Genomic DNA, 19,983 nt, shown 5'->3' with positions numbered 1-19,983 from the left:
AGCAATGTCTGAAGGAACCCTGATAGAAAATAACTGGCCTAGAGGATCAGCCTGCTAAAAAAAAATGTTTTAGATGTAGGTAGGCACCAGGGAATTCAACCACCTTCTAGTTTACTTCTTAAAGGGAACCTGTAAAGTGAAAAGGGCTACTAACAATATACCCAAAAGACTGTAAAAGTGGCCCTGTCAGGAAGGAAACTCAGAAGAGCATAAGCCAGTGATGGCGAATCTTGGCACCCCAGATGTTTTGGAACAACATTTCCTATGATGCTCCACTACACTGCAGAGTGCTAGAGCATCATGGGAAATGTAGTTCCAAAACATCTGGGGTGCCAAGGTTCGCCATCACTGGTATAAGCCATTGAAAAAAGCAAATTAATACCTACCTGTCTGGTGACCAGTTTGGGGGAACTTTGCTCACTTGCAGAGCTCTGTATGCTGATACTATTCCACATCACCAGATGTGTGGAATATAGTACCGCTTTGGTATATGGCCGCTTTGGTTCCTCCCGGACAATCTCTATATCACCTCTTGTGTCCTACAGTGTCAAGAGGTTGGAAAGGGTGACATTCTATTCCACACACCAGATGTGTAAAATAGCATTGCTGCTCATACACACCAGTGACAACAAATGGCCAACAAATGTGGGCAACTTAATGGTAATACAGGCACAACAAATAGACAATGATGGTAATACATCAGCAACAGGCACTCGTGTCAATGCACAGGCAACAAATAGGCAATGAGGACAATAAAAAGCAGTAAAATAAAAAAAGCCATCACTGCAGCGCAGTATGCTTCCCCAGACTTCTTTTACCATTCCCCTGGCAACCTCTTACAATGTAGTAGCTTCACATGGATCAAAATTTGGCCAGTTTAGCAGAGACCAGCTAAATTTCTGTGTGTGGCCCTACCTATTGGACAGAAGTCGATCAGTAGATCGGTAGGATATTTCTGGGATCTGCATCCTCTTCATCAGGGTTAAAAATACTGATAGTGTAAACAATATGAAAATAGTATATAGCAAATGGAAAACAAATGAAAATAAATGGATAAATTGCCATAAAACAGGGTAATAACACTTTTTCTCATCCAGCTGAGCAATACACTGTTGAAGGCTCTAAACCTTCCCAACATTACTAGAAAATGGGGTGGATTTAAAAGCAAATAGACTGTGCACTTTGAAAGTGCACTTACACTGTTTTTTTAGTTTCCTTACAGCTGATTGGGTATGCTTTAAAAAGTGACGCTTGACCAACTAAACTCTGGGGAAAACGAGTGAACTGCACATTGAAAAAATGCTCAGGCCGAACTGTTTGCCCATCCCTACTCCTAAACCCTGCATTCTCTTGTAATATTTCATCAAAAAAAAAGTTGGTCTTACTGTGTTTTTTTTGGTGGGGGAGGGGGTGCACTGTGGCCGGTACACTTTTGAATTCATCAGTGTTGTTCAAGTAGATCTCAATCTCTTGAAGGTTGCCTACCCCTGATATAGGACATGCATTAACCTGTGTAATGCTATGCCGCATGTTTGAACACAAACAGAGACTACTGCCACCAGAATGTGAAGATTTACTCTACAATAGGGTGTGTGTACAGGGCAACAAATGACACCATAAAGCTACTTGATCAATGTATAACTTATGCAGGTGGAAACATAGGGTGCAGGTAGGGAGGTTTAAAAATGTAAGTCATTCATCTCTCTAGGGTAATGAAGCAAGTGGGTTATGTGACTTGCAGCATTCAAGACTTATGTGCAGTGACATGCACATGAGTAGGTGGAGCAACATACACATGAGGTTGATTTCCTAAAACTGGAGTGCAAAATCTGGCGCAGCTGTGCATGGTAGCCAATCAGCTTCTAACTTCAGAAAAAAAAAAAAAATGAATCTGGTTTCTATGCATGTTTACATTTTTGACATCTTAGGGACTTGTCAAGCCAGGAGAACCCCAATAAAGCCATTATACAGTACATGACTGTTTCAACTGGCTTTTTAGTAGGCTGGTGCTGACTTATTAGGGGGAACAACAGCAATCAGGAAACTGACCAGAAGGGTAAGGAATATATCATACATCTTCTAATAGAGCCAAAAATGCCTATGGGTACCATTGGACCACATAAATCAAATGTACCTATGGTCATGCGTTATATACATTAAAATCAAAAGAGATTAGTTGCATATAGCAGCCAATTCATTTTCTAATCTTGTACTAGACTGTATTCTAAATGGTTACTACATGCAATATTGCCACTGTTTAATTTACAGTTGCATAGAAATGAATTATATAAAGGTAAATTACCTTTCTTCCTGCTTAGCAATGCTGTTGAGGGGGCCATCTCTGTGACCAGCCTTCCGGATGCTCTACTTGGACAGGTTGATGCTTCAACACCTTTTCTCTGGTGTAAGGTTTCATCTTTCTTGATCATTAGTAGATCTGCCCGTCCTTCTGCAGTATACAAGCCCTTTATATAAGCAGCTGATTCTGCCAGATTCTCCATATTGAGCTTCCTCTCTGTAGAGCTACAAGAGTCGAAGTCTGAGGCATCAAAGCTTTCAGTTCTTGAACCATTTTCTTCTTCGATAATGTCCATCATTGGTCTCATCAAAGGAGAGTCTTGGTCTCTCTTTGGGCTTTCTTCAGAAGCAGAAGATCCATCACATGACTCAATAATGAGCTCACTGTCAAGTTCAGCTTCACGTTCCTCCCTCAGTATACTGTATTGTATGGATGGGGAGGCAGGTGAGGGTGGCGGACCACCGATGTGGCTGAATGTCATGTAAGCAGATTGCATGGCCTCTTCTCCTGCCAGCTGATCTTCGGAAACAAGCTCTATTTCAGAGTCACCAGATTCCACGCTTGAAGCCTCATTATCTGCCGAAGAAGGGACAGCTGGTAGCCCTGGCATGCTCTTATGATCCATTTTTTCAGAGTAAACACTAGGAGCTTTCTGTTCTTCAGTTGTTTCATAGGAAAAGCTTTTTGTTGCATCTTTTGCTTTCATGGCACTGATAAGTTCATCTTCAGATATGTGGAATTTACTCTGTTTCTCCGAGCCAGATGGTTCTGTATATCCATCTGGATGCAAACAAAAACAAAAAGTATAGTCAGAGAAAGCAGCTCCTCAGAGACTTGCATAATTAAGTGGGGGGATACAATTTATTCGCTGTTTACAGTATCATTGCCTTATTTCACTCACCAACCCGATTTGACTTAAAGTACATATGGATAAGAACATCTGATACGTTTTTCTGTTGCCTGAGTCCTCATTGGGGTGATATAACCAGGACAGGTGTACTTTACTGTTACTTTTCCATTCCCATGGCAAATGGCAATAATGGCATTTCCTTTTTTTTTTTTTTTAGTAATCTTTATTTGTAAAGAGTTTACAAGAGAGTCATGTCAGATAAAGGCAAAGGTACAAGGCCCTTCAACGCCCAGACCTGAGTCAATATGGCAGGTATTGCAGAAGTATACACATTGCCAGTACACAAACAAAGTTGATGGGCCTGGGAGGATAAGTGCAGGCGGGAAAGGCTGGAGCCAGTCAGCTCAACACTCAGGCCTAGGGACACAAGAACCAGAAGCCCTCCAGACACACCAAGGCGGCACACCAATATCATTAGAGATCCATTGAAGTATCCTGACATATGGTGTGGGCTCCTGTCAGTTGTGTATCAAATGCCATAACATAGTGTGGAGAAAAAAAGGGAAAAACAAAGGAACTCAAAACGGATTTCCTACTTTTAAGTAGTAATAGTTGGAAGTGAGGAAAAATCTCCCAAACGGCAACACAAACAGTAATAATAACCTCAAACACAAAAACAAATGGGGCGCTGGATTCATATTTTCTAAGGGACACTAAAATTATCACTGGGCAGCACTACACAAAACAAAGACTCCCCTCCAGAGCAAGGAAAGAACCCAGAGTTGAGAATCCACTACAAACAATCCAATATAAGAGTGCCAAACAAATATCTAAGAGCCCAGCATTTTCAATTATACAATTGATTCATAGCAGAAAAATAAAAACGTGTTTCAGGGGTCAAACACACTTCCCCTTTATCAGGGCTACAAAACAACGATAAATACAAAGTCCATAAATATAAAAGGTCACGAATATATAAATGAATATAGAAGTAAAAAATAATGAATATAAAAGTCAAAGGGTATTATTATTCTTATTTTTTACTTGTATATTTGTTTTTATAGTGATTCAAAACCTTGGATTCTTGGATATTTGTTTACGTTCTTATTGGATTGTAAATGATTATGACTTCAAAAGGTGGTTCTAACCCTTTTCACTCAATCCAAAGAAAAAAAAATGTAGCTGTGAGTAACTGTGAAATAACCTTCATGACAATACACAAGTGCTGGGGACTAATGTACACGCAATGTTCCTAGGCTTTGGCAAAGTGTGTCTTCTGGCAGTTTTTATTTTTTATTTTTGGATAGAAGGGTTAGACCAGGGGTAGGCAAACTTGGCCCTCCAGCTGTGGTGGAACTACAAATCCCATCATGCCTCTAGGAGTCATGCCTGTGATTGTGAGGGTCTTGCAATGTCTCATGGAACTTGTAGTTTCACCACTGCTGGAGGGCAGAGGTTGCCTACCTCTGGGTTAGACCTTCTATAATTTGTGTGCTACTGTCTGTAACCACATTGGGGAGAATCAACCTATCTGTAGTGGTGATCACTGTCCCTGAGAAAGAAATAGGTGGAAATCCAACATTTTAGAATTGTCCTCAGAAAAAGAGATGAAGGGAAATCTTCCGATGGGGACATCGGTCCTGGGGACAACTAAGAGGTGAAAACCCCTCAATTTGGGAGACTTTCCCTTACTTCTGGTTGTGTCTTGGAGACAGGAAGTGATTGAATTTTCCCCAATGATACACTGACAGCACAAAACCCTTACTACTCTATCCTAAAGTAAAAATACATTTGTGTTATTGTGCATTATGCCATGTGCATACATTGGGGTGCCTTTCCGACTGAATGGTTCTGCATCACACATGTGAAGAAAAGGCTTGCCGATAGACAAGATGACTCCTCTGGACAGACTTCTGTGCATAGGATAAAATATGTTCCCCTTAGTGCTTGCAAAAATTGGGCACTGGCTAATGCTTATGCGCATGTGAATACTCATGCACACGTGCCCTCGCGCAATTTCATGCACGCTGGCGCTCATGTGCACCTGTGACAGATCTTGAAACCAAACAGGCTATTTAAGCTCAGTCAGTGCTCAGCATCAGTGCTGCTTTGTCTTAAGCATCCTGTGTATCCGGTGTCTCTGTGATTCTGTATCTTGATTCCAGTTGCTGACTGGCTTGTTTTGACCACTCTCTTGAACTCCGCCTGTAATGACTTTAGCTTGTCCCCTGACCTCTGCTTCTGTCTGCTCCATTGGCTCCTGCTTTACTGATCAGTTTCTGACCTGGCTTGTTTCCTGACCACACATCTGCCTGTGTTCTGTACCTGAAACATCCTGTCTGTGTATAACCCAGCCTGCTTGACTCTGCTACTTTACTGGGGCCGTCTGATGACTTCTCCTGCCCAGCATGGACATCTGCCCTACTGCTAGCAAGACTTACAGGCACTCAAGCCACTCTGTACTCCTGCACCTCCTGTCTACTTTATCAAGGCCCCCGAGTCAGAGGTGTAAGAGAGGCCTTCCTCACTATATCAGACTCGGCTACCAGGTACGTGATAACCCAACACACATATCTACTACAATGTACGGTAACACAGGCAGTACTGCAGTGTAATAGTGTCAATGTGCTCATTGGCATTACTGTTAATTAGGGATGAGCTTTCTGTTCGGGTCAAACATGAGTTTGACTCGAACATGAGTTCGACTCTTATATTGACTGTTCGCATGTTCGTCGGAAACCGAACATTATGGGCCGTTCACGCAGAATTTGAGCAGCGTGCAATGGCCCATAATGCACTGCGGGAGTGCAGTGCATTGCTGTATGATGATTGGCCAAAGCATGCACCATGACCTGCATGCTTTGGCCAATCCCAGCGCCCTCAGCTAAAAGAACAGAGTGCCTTTTGCCAATCATGGCTCAGGGGGACTAAGTCCACACCCCACACTATATAAGCTGCCTGCATGTCAGCCCCGTGTAGTGTGTTGTTGGCGTGGACGGAGGGAGAGTGTCATTTAGATTGAGCAGGCAGGCAGGTTATTCAGTTATCTGCAGTGTATTTAATAAATAAATATATATAAATATATATATATATATATATATATATATATATATATATATCCACTGTATCCAGTTTAGCTAAATCTGACTGCAGTCCATTCCTGGTGTACTGTTTCTAATATACTTCAGGCAGGCCGGTTATTCAGTTAGCTGAAGTGTATTTTTGTTGCCCCACCAAAACCCCGCCCCTAAATACACCCCTTGTAAATGATCATATTTTATTCAGATCACACATGGTATGCAGGATCGTCTTAAATGTTAATTGGACTCTGGACAAAAATTTTTGTGCCCCCCTGCAGAAACACCACAGGAGATGGTCAGATACTGCAGACCTACTAGTGGAGAAGACCAGAGAGACTGCAGACATGGTAAGGAGAGGGCCAGAGAGACTTCAGACATGGGGAAGAGAGGGTCAGAGAGACAGCAGACATGGTAAGGAGAGGGCCAGAGAGACTGCAGACATGGTAAAGGGAGGGTCAGAGAGACTGCAGACATGGTAAGGAGAAGGTCAGAGAGACTGCAGACATGGTAAGGAGAGGGACAGAGAGACTGCAGACATGGTAAGGAGAGGGACAAAGAGACTGCAGACATAGTAAGGAGAGGGTCAGAGAGACTGAAGACATGGTAAAGAGAGTGTCAGAGAGACTATAGACAAGGTAAGGAGAGCGCCAGAGATACTGCAGACATGGAAAGGAGAGGGTCAGAGAGACTGCAGACATGGTAAGGAGAGGGTCAGAGAGACTGAAGACATGGTAAAGAGAGGGCCAGAGACTGAATACATGGGAAGGAGAGGGTCAGAGAGACTGCAGACGTGGTAAGGAGAGGGCCAGAGAGACTGCAGACATGGTAAAGGGAGGGTCAGAGAGACTGCAGACATGGTAAGGAGAAGGTCAGAAAGTCTGCAGACATGGTAAAGAGAGGGTCAGAGAGACTGCAGACATGGTAAAGAGAGTGTCAGAGAGACTGCAGACATGGTAAGGAGAGGGCCAGAGATACTGCAGACATGGAAAGGAGAGGGCCAGAGAGACTGAAGACATGGTAAGGAGAGGGCCAGAGACATTGCAGACATGGTAAAGAGAGGATCAGAGAGACTGCAGACATGGTAAGGAGAGGGACAAAGAGACTGCAGACATAGTAAGGAGAGGGTCAGGGAGACTGAAGACATGGTAAAGAGAGTGTCAGAGAGACTATAGACAAGGTAAGGAGAGCGCCAGAGATACTGCAGACATGGAAAGGAGAGGGTCAGAGAGACTGCAGACATGGTAAGGAGAGGGTCAGAGAGACTGAAGACATGGTAAAGAGAGGGCTAGAGACTGAATACATGGTAAGGAGAGGGTCAGAGAGACTGCAGACATGGTAAGGAGAGGGCCAGAGAGACTGCAGACATGGTAAAGGGAGGATCAGAGAGACTGCAGACATGGTAAGGAGAAGGTCAGAAAGTCTGCAGACATGGTAAGGAGAGGGATAGAAAGACTGCAGACATGGTAAAGAGAGGGTCAGAGAGACTGCAGACATGGTAAAGAGAGTGTCAGAGAGACTGCAGACATGGTAAGGAGAGGGCCAGAGATACTGCAGACATGGAAAGGAGAGGGCCAGAGAGACTGAAGACATGGTAAGGAGAGGGCCAGAGACACTGCAGACATGGTAAAGAGAGGATCAGAGAGACTGCAGACATGGTACAGGCGCTGTGGATGGTGTGATGGATGGCTCCCCCTCCCTCCACATCTCTAGGGGGGGAGATGTTGCAGATCAGTGTACACAGCTCTAGAACCTGGGGGGAGCATGTCCTCCCTCTACACTTGTTCAATGTGATCCCTGTCCCCTCCCCCTGCTCTGAGTGTCAGACTCCTCTGCTCACTTTCTCCCCAGGACCCTCACTCACATCATCAGCAGTGTCCAGATCCCGAAAGCACACAGGTCCCCTCATAGTCCCGGCCAGTCAGTTCAGCAGTGTCCCGTGCAGACAGCAAGTCCTCTCCAGTCCCCTTCCATTGTCAGCAGGAAGCCGGGAAGTAGCGCACTTGAGGGGGAAGGAAGAAGTTGCATCTTCCTCCTCTGAATGCCGGGTCCTCCAAGCACCTTATTGGTTGTTAGGACGCTATCAACCAATCGTTTTGACAGGCGGGACTTGGGAGACAACAGTGAAAAGCCAGTAGTTCCACTTGATTTGGGCGCCTCTTCTCCTCTCCCAGAAGGATCCTGGCTGCTGCTACTCGCAATCACTTTATATGTACTTGCCAAATGCGAGCAGGCGAGCACAAATTTTGAGGGCTGTGTGTGTATATATATATATATATATATATATATATATATATATATGTATCTCTATATCCACTGCATACAATTTAGCTACTATATCCGACTGCAGGCTGTTTCTGGTGTGCTTTTTCTAATATACTTCTGGCAGGCAGGTTATTCAGTTAACTGCAGTGTATTTAATATATATATATATATATATATATATATATATATATATATATATATATACACCCACTGCATACAGTTTAGCTATATCTGACTGCAGGCTGTTCCTGGTATATGTTTTCTAATCTACATCTGGCAGGCAGGTTATTCAGTTAGCTGCAGTGTATTTAATATATATATATATATATATATATATATATATATATAGACAATCTCATGTGTATATATATATATAGTGCCTTTGCGAAAGTATTAGGCCCCCTTGAACTTTTCAACCTTTTGCCACATTTCAGGCTTCAAACATAAAGATATAAAATTAAATTTTTTGGTGAAGAAACACCAACAAGTGGGACACAATTGTGAAGTGGAACGAAATCTATTGGATAATTTAAACTTTTTTAGCAAATAAAAAACTGAAAAGTGGTGCGTGCAAATTATTCGGCCCCTTTACTTTCAGTGCAGCAAACTCACTCCAGAAGTTCAGCGAGGATCTCTAAATGATCCAATGTTGTCCTAAATGACTGATGGTGATAAATAGAATCCACCTGTGTGTAATCAAGTCTCTGTATAAATACACCTGCTCTGTGATAGTCTCAGGGTTCTGTTTAAAGCGCAGAGAGCATCATGAAGACCAAGGAACACACCAGGCAGGTCCGTAATACTGTTGTGGAGAAGTTTAAAGCCGAGTTTGGATACAAAAAGATTTCCCAAGCGTTAAACATCCCAAGGAGCACTGTGCAAGCGATCATTTTGAAATGGAAGGAGTATCAGACCACTGCAAATCTACCAAGACCTGGCCGTCCCTCTAAACTTTCAGCTCAGACAAGGAGAAGACTGATCAGAGATGCAGCCAAGAGGCCCATGATCACTCTGGATGAACTGCAGAGAACTACAGCTGAGGTGGGAGAGTCTGTCCATAGGACAACAATCAGTCGTACACTGCACAAATCTGGCCTTTATGGAAGAGTGGCAAGAAGAAAGCCATTTCTCAAAGATATCCATAAAAAGTCTCATCTAAAGTTTGCCACAAGCCACCTGGAAGACACAAACATGTGGAAGAAGGTGCTCTGGTCAGATGAAACCAAAATCGAACTTTTTGCCCACAATGCAAAACGATATGTTTGGCGTAAAAGCAACACAGCTCATCACCCTCAACACACCATCCCCACTGTCAAAACATGGTGGTGGCAGCATCATGGTTTGGGCCTGATTTTCTTCAGCAGGGACAGGACCATTCTGGATGAAAACCTGTTGGAGTCTGCAAAAGACTTGAAACTGGGACGGAGATTTATCTTCCAACAAGACAATGATCCCAAACATACAGCAAAATCTACAAAGGAATGGTTCACAAATAAACGTATCCAGGTGTTAGAATGGCCAAGTCAAAGTCCAGACCTCAATCCAATCGAGAATCTGTGGAAAGAGCTGAAAACTGCTGTTCACAAATGCTCTCCATCCAACCTCACTGAGCTCGAGCTGTTTTGCAAGGAAGAATGGGCAAGAATTTCAGTTTCTCGATGTGCAAAATTGATAAAGACATACCCCAAGCGACTTGCAGCTGTAATCACAGCAAAAGGTGGCTCTACAAAGTATTAACGCAAGGGGGCCGAATAATTTTTCACGCCCCACTTTTCATTTTTTTATTAGTTAAAAAAGTTTCAAAAATCCAATAGATTTCGTTCCACTTCACAATTGTGTCCCACTTGTTGATGATTCTTCACAAAAAATAAACATTTTATATCTTTATGTTTGAAGCCTGAAATGTGGCAAAAGGTTGAAAAGTTCAAGGGGGCCGAATACTTTCGCAAGGCACAATGGATTTGAAATGAAATGAATAAGATGTGCTTTAACTGCAAACTTTCAGCTTTATTTGAGGGTATTTACATCCAAATCAGGTGAACGTGTAGGAATTACAACAGTTTGTATCCCACTTTTTAAGGGACCAAAAGTAAGGGACAATTGGCTGCTCAGCTGTTCCATGGCCAGGTGTGTGTTATTCCCTCATTATGCCATTTACAAGGAGCAGATAAAAGGTCCAGAGTTAATTTCAAGTTTGCTATTTGCATTTGGAATCTGTTACTGTCAACTCTCAATATGAGATCCAAAGAGCTGTTACTATCAGTGAAGCAAGCCATCATTAGGCTGAAAAAAAACAAAACAAACCCATCAGAGAGATAGCAAAAACATTAGGTGTGGCCAAATCAACTGTTTGGAACATCCTTACAAAGAAAGAATGCACTGGTGAGCTCAGCAACACCAAAATACCCGGAAGACCACGGAAAACAACTGTGGTGGATGACTGAAGAATTCTTTCCCTGGTGAAGAAAATACCCTTCACAACAGTTGGCCAGATCAAGAACACTCAACAGGAGGTAAGTGTATGTGTGTCAAAGTCAACAATCAAGAGAAGACTTCACCAGAGTGAATACAGAGGGTTCACCACAAGATGTAAACCATTGGTGAGCCTCAAAAATAGGAAGGCCAGATTAGAGTTTGCCAAGCAACATCTAAAAAAGCCTTCACAGTTCTGGAACAACATCCTATGGACAGATGAGACCAAGATCAACTTGTACCAGAGTGATAGGAAGAGAAGAGTATGTAGAAGTAAAGGAACTGCTCCTGATCCAAAGCATACCACCTCATCAGTGAAGCATGGTGGCGATAGTGTCATGGCGTGGGCATGTATGGTTGCCAATGAAAGTGGTTCTCTTGTATTTATTGATGATGTGACTGCTGACAAAAGCAGCAGGATGCATTTTGAAGTGTTTCGGGCAATATTATCTGCTCATATTCTGCAAAATACTTCAGAACTCATTGGACGGCGCTTCACAGTGCAGATGGACAATGACCCGAAGCATACTGTGAAAGCAACCAAAGAGCTTTTTTAAGGGAAATATGTGGAATGTTATGCAATGGCCAAGTCAATCACCTGACCTGAATCCGATTGAGCATGCATTTCACTTGCTGAAGACAAAACTGAAGGGAAAATGCCCCAAAAACAAGCAGGAACCGAAGACAGTTGCAGTAGAGGCCTGGCAGAGCATCACCAGGGATGAAACCCAGCGTCTGGTGAGGTCTATGCATTCCAGACTTCAGGCTGTAATTGACTGCAAAGGATTTGCACCCAAGTGTTAAGACGTGAAAGTTTGATGGATGATTGTTAATCTGTCCCATTATTTTTGGTCCCTGGGAGGCATATATACAAACTGTTGTAATTCCTACACCGTTCACCTGATTTGGATGTAAATACCCTCAAATTAAAGCTGAAAGCCGGCAGTTAAAGCACATCTTGTTTATTCTTGTTTATATACCGTGCACCCATAGTGCAGTTGCTACTACTTTTCTGGTGGTGTACACAGTACACAATACAAACAGTGCACCCATAGTTGCTATTAGACTTCTGTTGGTGTACACAGTACCATGCACCCCTAATGCAGTTGCTACTACTTTTCTGGTGGTGTACACAATACAGTACATCCATAGTTGTTATTACACTTCTGTTGGTGTACACCAGGGAGGCCCAACCTTTTGAAGAGCGAGGGCCACTTAAGTGACTTGGTAAATGGTCATGGGCCACGATGAGTGGAGCAGGCAGATGACAGGCCCGTGTCCACTCTGCAAATGGAGAGCAGACACGGACACAGCCCACTCTACTCTATGGGCCCTTCAATCATATCCGTCCAGGCGGAAGGGGGTGGATTCCCTTCCAGGTAGGCAGTGCACCTGTGGATCAGTTTGAAAGCAGTCCAGTAACCACTGCAGAAAAGATATGCCCATATTTGGTATCACTCTGCAGGAGCTAGCACTATACAGGAAGCATTAAACGAGAAGAAATATGAGCAAGATACTAAAAATCTTACTCCCTCAGCACTCACGGTAAAAACATAAGTTATAGCTGCTGCTATATTAATCACACAAAACTAAAAAAATGGAGCCCCAGCCAGTCACCGAATGGTGAACCTCACTCAGACCCTAGCAGCGCTTTGTTGTTTAAAACTACAAACATTCAACTGTAAGTTTAAATTTCAATGTGATACAAACTATCAAACTACGCCCGGTAAGAAACCTAGTATTACATACAATTAATTTCAAACCGAAAAGGTGGATGATATCACATATGAAAAAACATAAAATATAGTCCATTAGTATATTGGATAATAGTTCATATTCAGCACCAATCCTGCCAGTATAAAGTACTGTAAGTCAATAAGTGGCAAAAGTTGCTAGCAGATCGTTCAGATTCACAGTAGTCCACCACCACACCTCCTGTGCAAATCCCTATAGGTTATGCACTTACCAGAAAGCCCTGGTTTAAAAGCACATGTCATATCACCGTAAAACCAATCGTATCCTTAGCTCTCATGTATAGCAAGTCATCGGATGTATCCCATCGGCTGTATAACAGTAACCTATCTAGGTTGCCGGCAGCTCCGATGACTTGCTATACATGAGAGCTAAGGATACAGTCGGTTTTCCGGTGATATGAGATGTGCTTTTAAACCAGGGTTTTCTGGTAAGTGCATAACCTATAGGGATTTGCACAGGAGGTGTGGTGGTGGACTACTGTGAATCTGAACGATCTGCTAGCAACTTTTGCCACTTGTTGACTAAAGCCGCGTACACACGGGCGGACTGTCTGGCCAACTTAGTCCGTCGAAACACATTTCAGCGGACAGTCCACTCGTGTGTGGGCTTCAGCTGACTTTTTCAGCGTGCAGTCTGGCGGACTAAGTATTTCGGAATTTCCGTAATATTGTCCGTCGTACTTTGGTTTCAGCGGACAATCCGCTCGTGAGTAGGCTAGTTCGACGGACTAAGTATGGCGCATGCTCAGAAAGGATTTACACGGCGAAAGGTTGCATTGCTGTGTATTGGACTTCCTATTTCTAGTCCCGTCGTACGTGCTGTACACATCATCGCGCAAACTTTCGACGGACTGTTTGTGCATCCGTGTGTGGTCAAGTCCGTTCATTCGAAAGTAGGACGGACTGTCCGTCGGATTGTCTGACGGACTAAGTTGGCCATACAGTCCGCCCGTGTGTACGCGGCTTTACAGTACTTTATACTGGCAAGATTGGTGCTGAATATGAACTATTATCCAATATACTAATGGACTATATTTTATGTTTTTGACATTTGTGATATCATCCACCTTTTCGGTTTGAAATTAATTGTATATACTACAAGGTTTCTTACCGGGCGTAGTTTGATAGTTCGTATCACATTGAAATTTAAACTTACAGTTGAATGTTTGTAGCAAACAACAAAGCGCTGCTAGGGTCTGAGTGAGGTTCACCATTCGGTGACTAGCTGGGGCTCCATTTTTTGAGTATACAGGAAGCATTGGCTTATGTGGCTCTGCTCCACAGCTGCCTGCTTTCTCTAACGCCGGCTTCATTCACAACACTGATGCTCTGGGATGACCGATCCATGATCCGGGCTTACCAACCAGCCATCCCAGAGCAGGAGGCCGCGAGCCACATCACAAGGCTCCGTGGGCCACTGGTTGGGCACCCCTGGTGTACACAGTACCGTGCACCCATAGTGCAGTTGCTACTATTTTTCTGGTGGTGTACACAGTACACAATACAGTGTAGTGTGGTGTTGCAAAACAAAATCCCCATCATGTCCAGAAAGCCACCAAGGAGAGGCAGACGCTCACAGGCCACTAAAAGAGGGCAAGCAGGCTCTGTGTCTACAGTCCACAGTGCTAGTCATGGACATGGTGCATCTTCTGCAGGTGGCCGTGGGGCACACTTGTCCTTTTTTCTGCTGCTGGGACAGGGGCAGAAAAATTGGGCCTTTGGTGGTGGTAGTGCCACAACACTGTAACCCCTCACAGATACTCTTGTTGGGCACAGGAACGGGCCCTGCTTTGAAATATTAGATCGAAAATTGTAATTACATGCCCTTGTTAAACAGCGACAGAAAAATTGGGCCTTAGGCAGTGGTGGTGGTGCCCTAAACCAAAAATATTGTTGGAAGCTAGCATCATCAAGATTGAAGAGAAAAAGGATAGTAATAGTTATATCAGCATCAGGTGCTTAATAGATCCAAGACTGATCCAAGATCCAAGAATGATTGATTTTTATGAATGTGAGCCAATCAACTAAGTCTGTGGACAGGCGCACTCTATGATCCGTTACAAACCCTCCATCAGCACTAAATGTGCGTTCAGAAAGAACGCTGGATGTAGGACAGGCCAGTAGATCAATTGCATATTGAGCTAGTTCTGGCCAGTGGTCCATCCTCAAGACCCAGTAACCCTGTGGATGCTCTGTTGGAAAGGTCTCCAAGTCTGCTCTTGCCCCTAGATATTCCTGCATCATGTAATGCAGACGCTGGCGATGGTTGCTTGAACCAGTCAGACCTTGGCGCTGAGGACTGAAAAATTGTCTAAAGGCATCGGTCAGCCGGCCACCTTCTCCACTGCTCTTCCTCTGACTGAACGAAGCCTCAGCAACAGGTTGTCCAGCACCAGGAAATTGTAGCCACACAGGGTCTGGAGATGCATTGCACAAACCTTTCTTCAAGGCCTCCAGAAGATGTTTCATCCTCTGCTACCTCTGCAAAGGCAGGATGAGTTCTGCAACCTTACCCTTGTAACGTGGATCAAGAAGGATTGCCAGCCGGTAATGATCCCTCTCTTTGACAAATCCTAGGGTCCTTACGCTGCATGGCCTTCCTGAATCTGCAAGCCTGCGAAAGTTTGCAGAGGCATTTGATTCTGAGTCCTCTGGGTCACTAAGGATCACAAGATCCGTAACAACCTCCTCCCAGCCATATACAACTCCTTGGGTTTCTGGGTACTGAAAACCATCCCTTGAAGACTGCTGCTGAGTGTTATCTTCCACATCCATGCTGACACAATCATCCTCCTCTTCCTGTGTGTTTGGCGAGCTTGCAGGAATAATATCTGGAAAAGGGGTCCTTGAGAGGTAAGTTCTCTTCCTCCCACTGTTCTGTCTCAAGTGCCCTGTCTATTATTCCATGAAGTGTGTGCTCCAACAGGAAGACAAGAGGGACAGTATCACTGATGTATGCATTGCGGCTGCTCACCATCCACGTGGCCTCATCAAATGGTGACAGGACAGTGCATGCATCCTTGATCAGTAGCCACTGGCGTGGCGAAAAGACGCCAAGCTCCCCTGACCCTGTCCTAGTGCCATACTCACACAGGTACCGCTGCTACAGCATTGCCAACATTGAGTTCCACCTGGTGTACATGTCACAAATGAGGCGGTTGGTGGGCAGGTTGCATTCCCTTTCAATGTCAGCCAGCCAAGCAGTGGCATTGTATGACCGTTGGAAATGACCAGAGACATTTCTGGCCTGCCTCAGGAGATCTTGTAAGCCTGGGTACCTGCTCAAGAACCGCTGCACCAACAAATTGAGGATGTGTACCAAACATGGGTCAAGTGTCCCTGCCGGAGGGCGGAGAGAAGGTTGGTGCCATTGTCGCATACAACTATTCCTGGCTGAAGCTGGCGTGGCATCAACCACCTCTGTATAAAAGAAATAATACAGTGCTTAACAAACATGTGTCCATATAAGTATATGGACACATGTTTGTTAAGCGCTGTATTATTTCTTTTATTATGTTCAAGTGTGTAGCACTTTGTGTATAGCAGCTTCATTCACGTTTGATTTTGTTTTTCCTCAGTGCGAGTTATATATTTAGATAAATATTTTTCACAATCAACCACCTCTGAGCCTGCCCCTGCAGAGCTGACAGAATCTCTGCCCCAGTGTGGATCCTGTCCCCTAAGCAGTGGTTTAACCTTAAACTACATAGAGGGTTCTTTACTGTAAGAGAGGCAAAGATGTGGAATTCCCTTCCACAGGCGGTGGTCTCAGCAGGCGGCATCGATAGTTTAAGGAATGACCGCAACATATATACAATGTAATACTGACATGTAATCACACACATAGGTTGGACTTGATGGACTTTTGCTTGAGTGCTTGCGTAGCCCCTTGAACTCATACAGAGCACTGCTAGTTCAAAGAACAAATCTGAAGAAGGGGCCATAGAGGAAGAAGAAGAGGAGGGGGTGGAGGAGAGAGCTGTGGCAGAATCACCGCTAGCATTTTGGAGGAGTGGTGGCGGAACAAGCTCCAACAATACTGAACCCTGTCCTGCATCCTTCCCAGCTGCCAGCAAAGTTATTCAGTGCGCCGTGAAGGAAAGGTAACATTAGTGCCCATGCCTGCTTGACCATGAGTTGGCGGTAATATACACCTTACTGCTGACCGCCCTATCCAAAAAAACAAAAACATTGCCTTCCACATGCTGGTTGAGAGCTGGAATGGCTTTCCGTGAAAAGAAATGGTGTTTTGGAACCTACAATGGAGGTACAGGACATTCCACAAATTCATGAAAGGGGGCAGAGTCTACCAGCTGAAAAAGCAGTAGTTGCAGTGCTAGCAATTTGGCCAAGTAGCATTCAGACGCTGAGCATGTGGATGGCTGGGACTGCATTTCTTTTTATGGATTAGCAATTGGGGTAGGGAAATTTGCCTGCTAAAATCACATGGTGGTGTACTGCTAGCAGATTGGCTGCAAGCACTTGGGACACCTATTGCTATACCTTTATTCCTCTCACTGCAGGTTTTCCAGAGGACTGGAGGTATAGTAGGGTTGGAGATCCCAGATGAGGAGCAAGGAGAAGTCCGCCTTTTTCTTTGATGTGGCAACAGACTTGTTGGGTTTATGTGAAATCTACATTAATAGCTGTAAAATATTGGAATTATGAATATCTTTAATTTAGCTTTTATCTATGTAGGGCAGAACATATTATCTTCGCAGAAATCTCTGGTAGACCAGACAAGTAGGTGCCGAGGCTTGTATATACAAACAATGGGATACAAACCTCATTGTTTTACACATACACACTTCAAAGGATCCCATGCTGGGATATGCAATGAAGGGAAGGCAACCTGTAATCAATAATTAACTTCCCGGGAAAATTCAAGTTAAGCTCCTGCTCAAAATAGTCACAAGGATTTGCATTACAGGGGGCTGACTTATGCAAAGTATAGGGATTGGAGATGTAGCCAATCCTTAACCAGGAATAGGGAAGCTTGCCAATCAGAGCCACACTGTGCCAACCAATGAGGCATCAGCATGTAATGATATACACAGACTAGATGGGAGGGAAACACACACCTTTATGGGAGAGCAACCATCAGAATGGAATCTTGGTGCAAAAGGGTAATTATGTGAAAGGTCTGCATTTTACTGGTAACTAAATATGTTCGTAGAATAATGTTTTCAGGAATATACTCTGTATTCCTTCATGTAATTCTCTTATTTTAACCTAATATTTTCTTCCTTGGTGTAGACTCTCATTTAACCCAAATCATATCTGAGAGATATTAAATCTCAAATATAGTATACGGGAAAAAGACTGCACTGGGGGTTGTCATATGTCTGGTCAACATGTGATGCCCAAGCGGCTGCTGTTGTGGCCACACTTGATCCGCTTCAGACATAGGTTGCAAACAGCAACGGTGTGATCTGCTGCACACGTGTCCAAAAAAAAGGAGCACACCAAGGAACTTTTTAAAATCAGTGGGGAGTCAACAGCGCCCTGCACCTGCGGAGCTCTGAGGTGTGATGCAGTAGTGTGGCTGCCCTTAAGCTGCCCCCTAGAGGACATCCTGCCTCGTTGGAGTTGTGCCTCCTCCTCCTCTATTCTATCAGGCACCCAAGGAGAGTCAGTGACCTCATCATCCTCTCCCTCCTCATCACTGGAGCTTGGCACTATGATGCAGTTGGGGGCACATGACTAACAGTTTCTTGTCCTTCTTGGGCAATCCCTATCTATAGGCTCACGTTACTCCCTTCCTCAACCTGGGAGCCAACATCAGAGCCTTCAAAATGCTGCGCATCCTCTAGCAGCATGTACCCGACACTGTGGTTGAATAGTTTGGGGGACTCTTCTGTGCATGATGGTGAGGCTATGGAGGAGTGACTGTGGACAAGGATCCGGTGGAATAGGCCGCATTGGCAGCTGCATAGGAAGGAAAACTACTCTGAGCCTGGGTGACAGAGGATCAGAGGGATGAGGACGGCTTTTGTTATCCACTCCACCAACTTTTTTGCATGTTCTGGATCAATAACATGGCCAGCAGCAGAAATAAAAAAAGGACAAGTGTGCCCCACGGCCACTGGCAGAGGATGCACCATGTTCATGACCAGCACTGTTGACTGTAGACACAGAGCCTGCTTGCCCTCTTTTAGTGGCCTGTGAGAGTCTGCCTCTCTTTGGTGGCCTTCTGGACATGATGTATATTTTGTTTTGCAACACCGCACTACACTGTATTGTGTACTGTGTACACCACCAGAAAAGTAGTAGCAACTGCACTACGGCTGCACTGTATTGTGTACTGTGTACACCACCAGAAAAGTAGTAGCAAGTGCACTATGGCTGCACTGTATTGTAATTACAAATTTTGATCTAATATTTCACAGCAGGGCTCATTCCTGCGTCCACCAAGAGTATCTGTGAGGGGTTACAGTGTTGTGGCACCACCACCACTGCCTAAGGCCCAATTTTTCTGCCCCTGTTTAGCAGGGGCATGTAATTACAATTCTTGATATAATATTCCACAGCAGGGCCCGTTCCAGCGCCCACCAAGAGTAACTGAGAGGACTTACAGTGTTCTGGTACCGCCAACACCTAAGGCCCAATTTTCTGCAGAGTGTATAGGGCAGGCCGTATAGTATATACGGGGGGTCCCCTATTTTCAAACATCCGACTTACAAACGACTCCTACTTACAAATGGAGGGAGACAACAGGAAGTGAGGGAAATTCTCTCCTGTAAGAGTTAATATAGACAGGGGGACAGACAGGGGCACAGACAGCAAAACAAATGTTAAAGGGTTGATAACCCTTCCCTATATTATCCAAAAAGCTTAAACATAGATTTTTGGGCTGGAGCTACACTTAACAACAAGCCTACAGTCCCTATCTTGTTTGTAACCCGGGGACCGCCTGTATACTGCTTTTCAGAGTATATAGGGCCTGGGGGGCCCCATGCCTTTTTATTTTTTATTTAGGTGTGGGGCTCCCCTTAATATCCATACCAGACCCAAAGGGCCCGGTAATGGGCTTGGGGGGGGGCAACATTATATTACAGCCGCAAGCAGTTTTAAATAACTTTTTTTCCTTTAGAAATGTAATTTTGTGCAGGGACTGTTCTAAACACGGGAAAAATGGACCACTTTAAATGCATACTAAAATGCACCACTTTAAAGGCATACCATAAACACACCCCAGACACGATATTTATTGTTTCACTTTAACCACTTCAATACAGGGCACTTTCGCCCCCTTCCTTCCCAGCC

At 44.3% G+C, this 19,983-nt stretch overlaps 1 protein-coding gene across 1 annotated transcript in view; it reads right to left on the bottom strand.

Moving 5' to 3' along the window:
• RTN1 (reticulon 1) overlaps positions 1-19,983 on the bottom strand; it is a 279,807-nt gene that overhangs the window by 119,489 nt on the left and 140,335 nt on the right. Inside the window, exon 3 of the mRNA XM_077464393.1 lies at positions 2,303-3,079. Within this exon, the coding sequence (XP_077320519.1) occupies positions 2,303-3,079 (777 nt within the window). The remainder of the gene's footprint in view (positions 1-2,302; positions 3,080-19,983) is intronic.

This window comes from Lithobates pipiens, unplaced genomic scaffold (genome assembly GCF_037356315.1).
Source record: "Lithobates pipiens isolate NorthernLeopardFrog02 unplaced genomic scaffold, aLitPip1_a1.2 Scaffold_30, whole genome shotgun sequence".
NCBI classification, from domain to species: Eukaryota; Metazoa; Chordata; class Amphibia; order Anura; family Ranidae; genus Lithobates; species Lithobates pipiens.
Note: the sequence above shows the minus strand (reverse complement) of the source record. Positions and strands in the feature narration are given on the sequence as shown.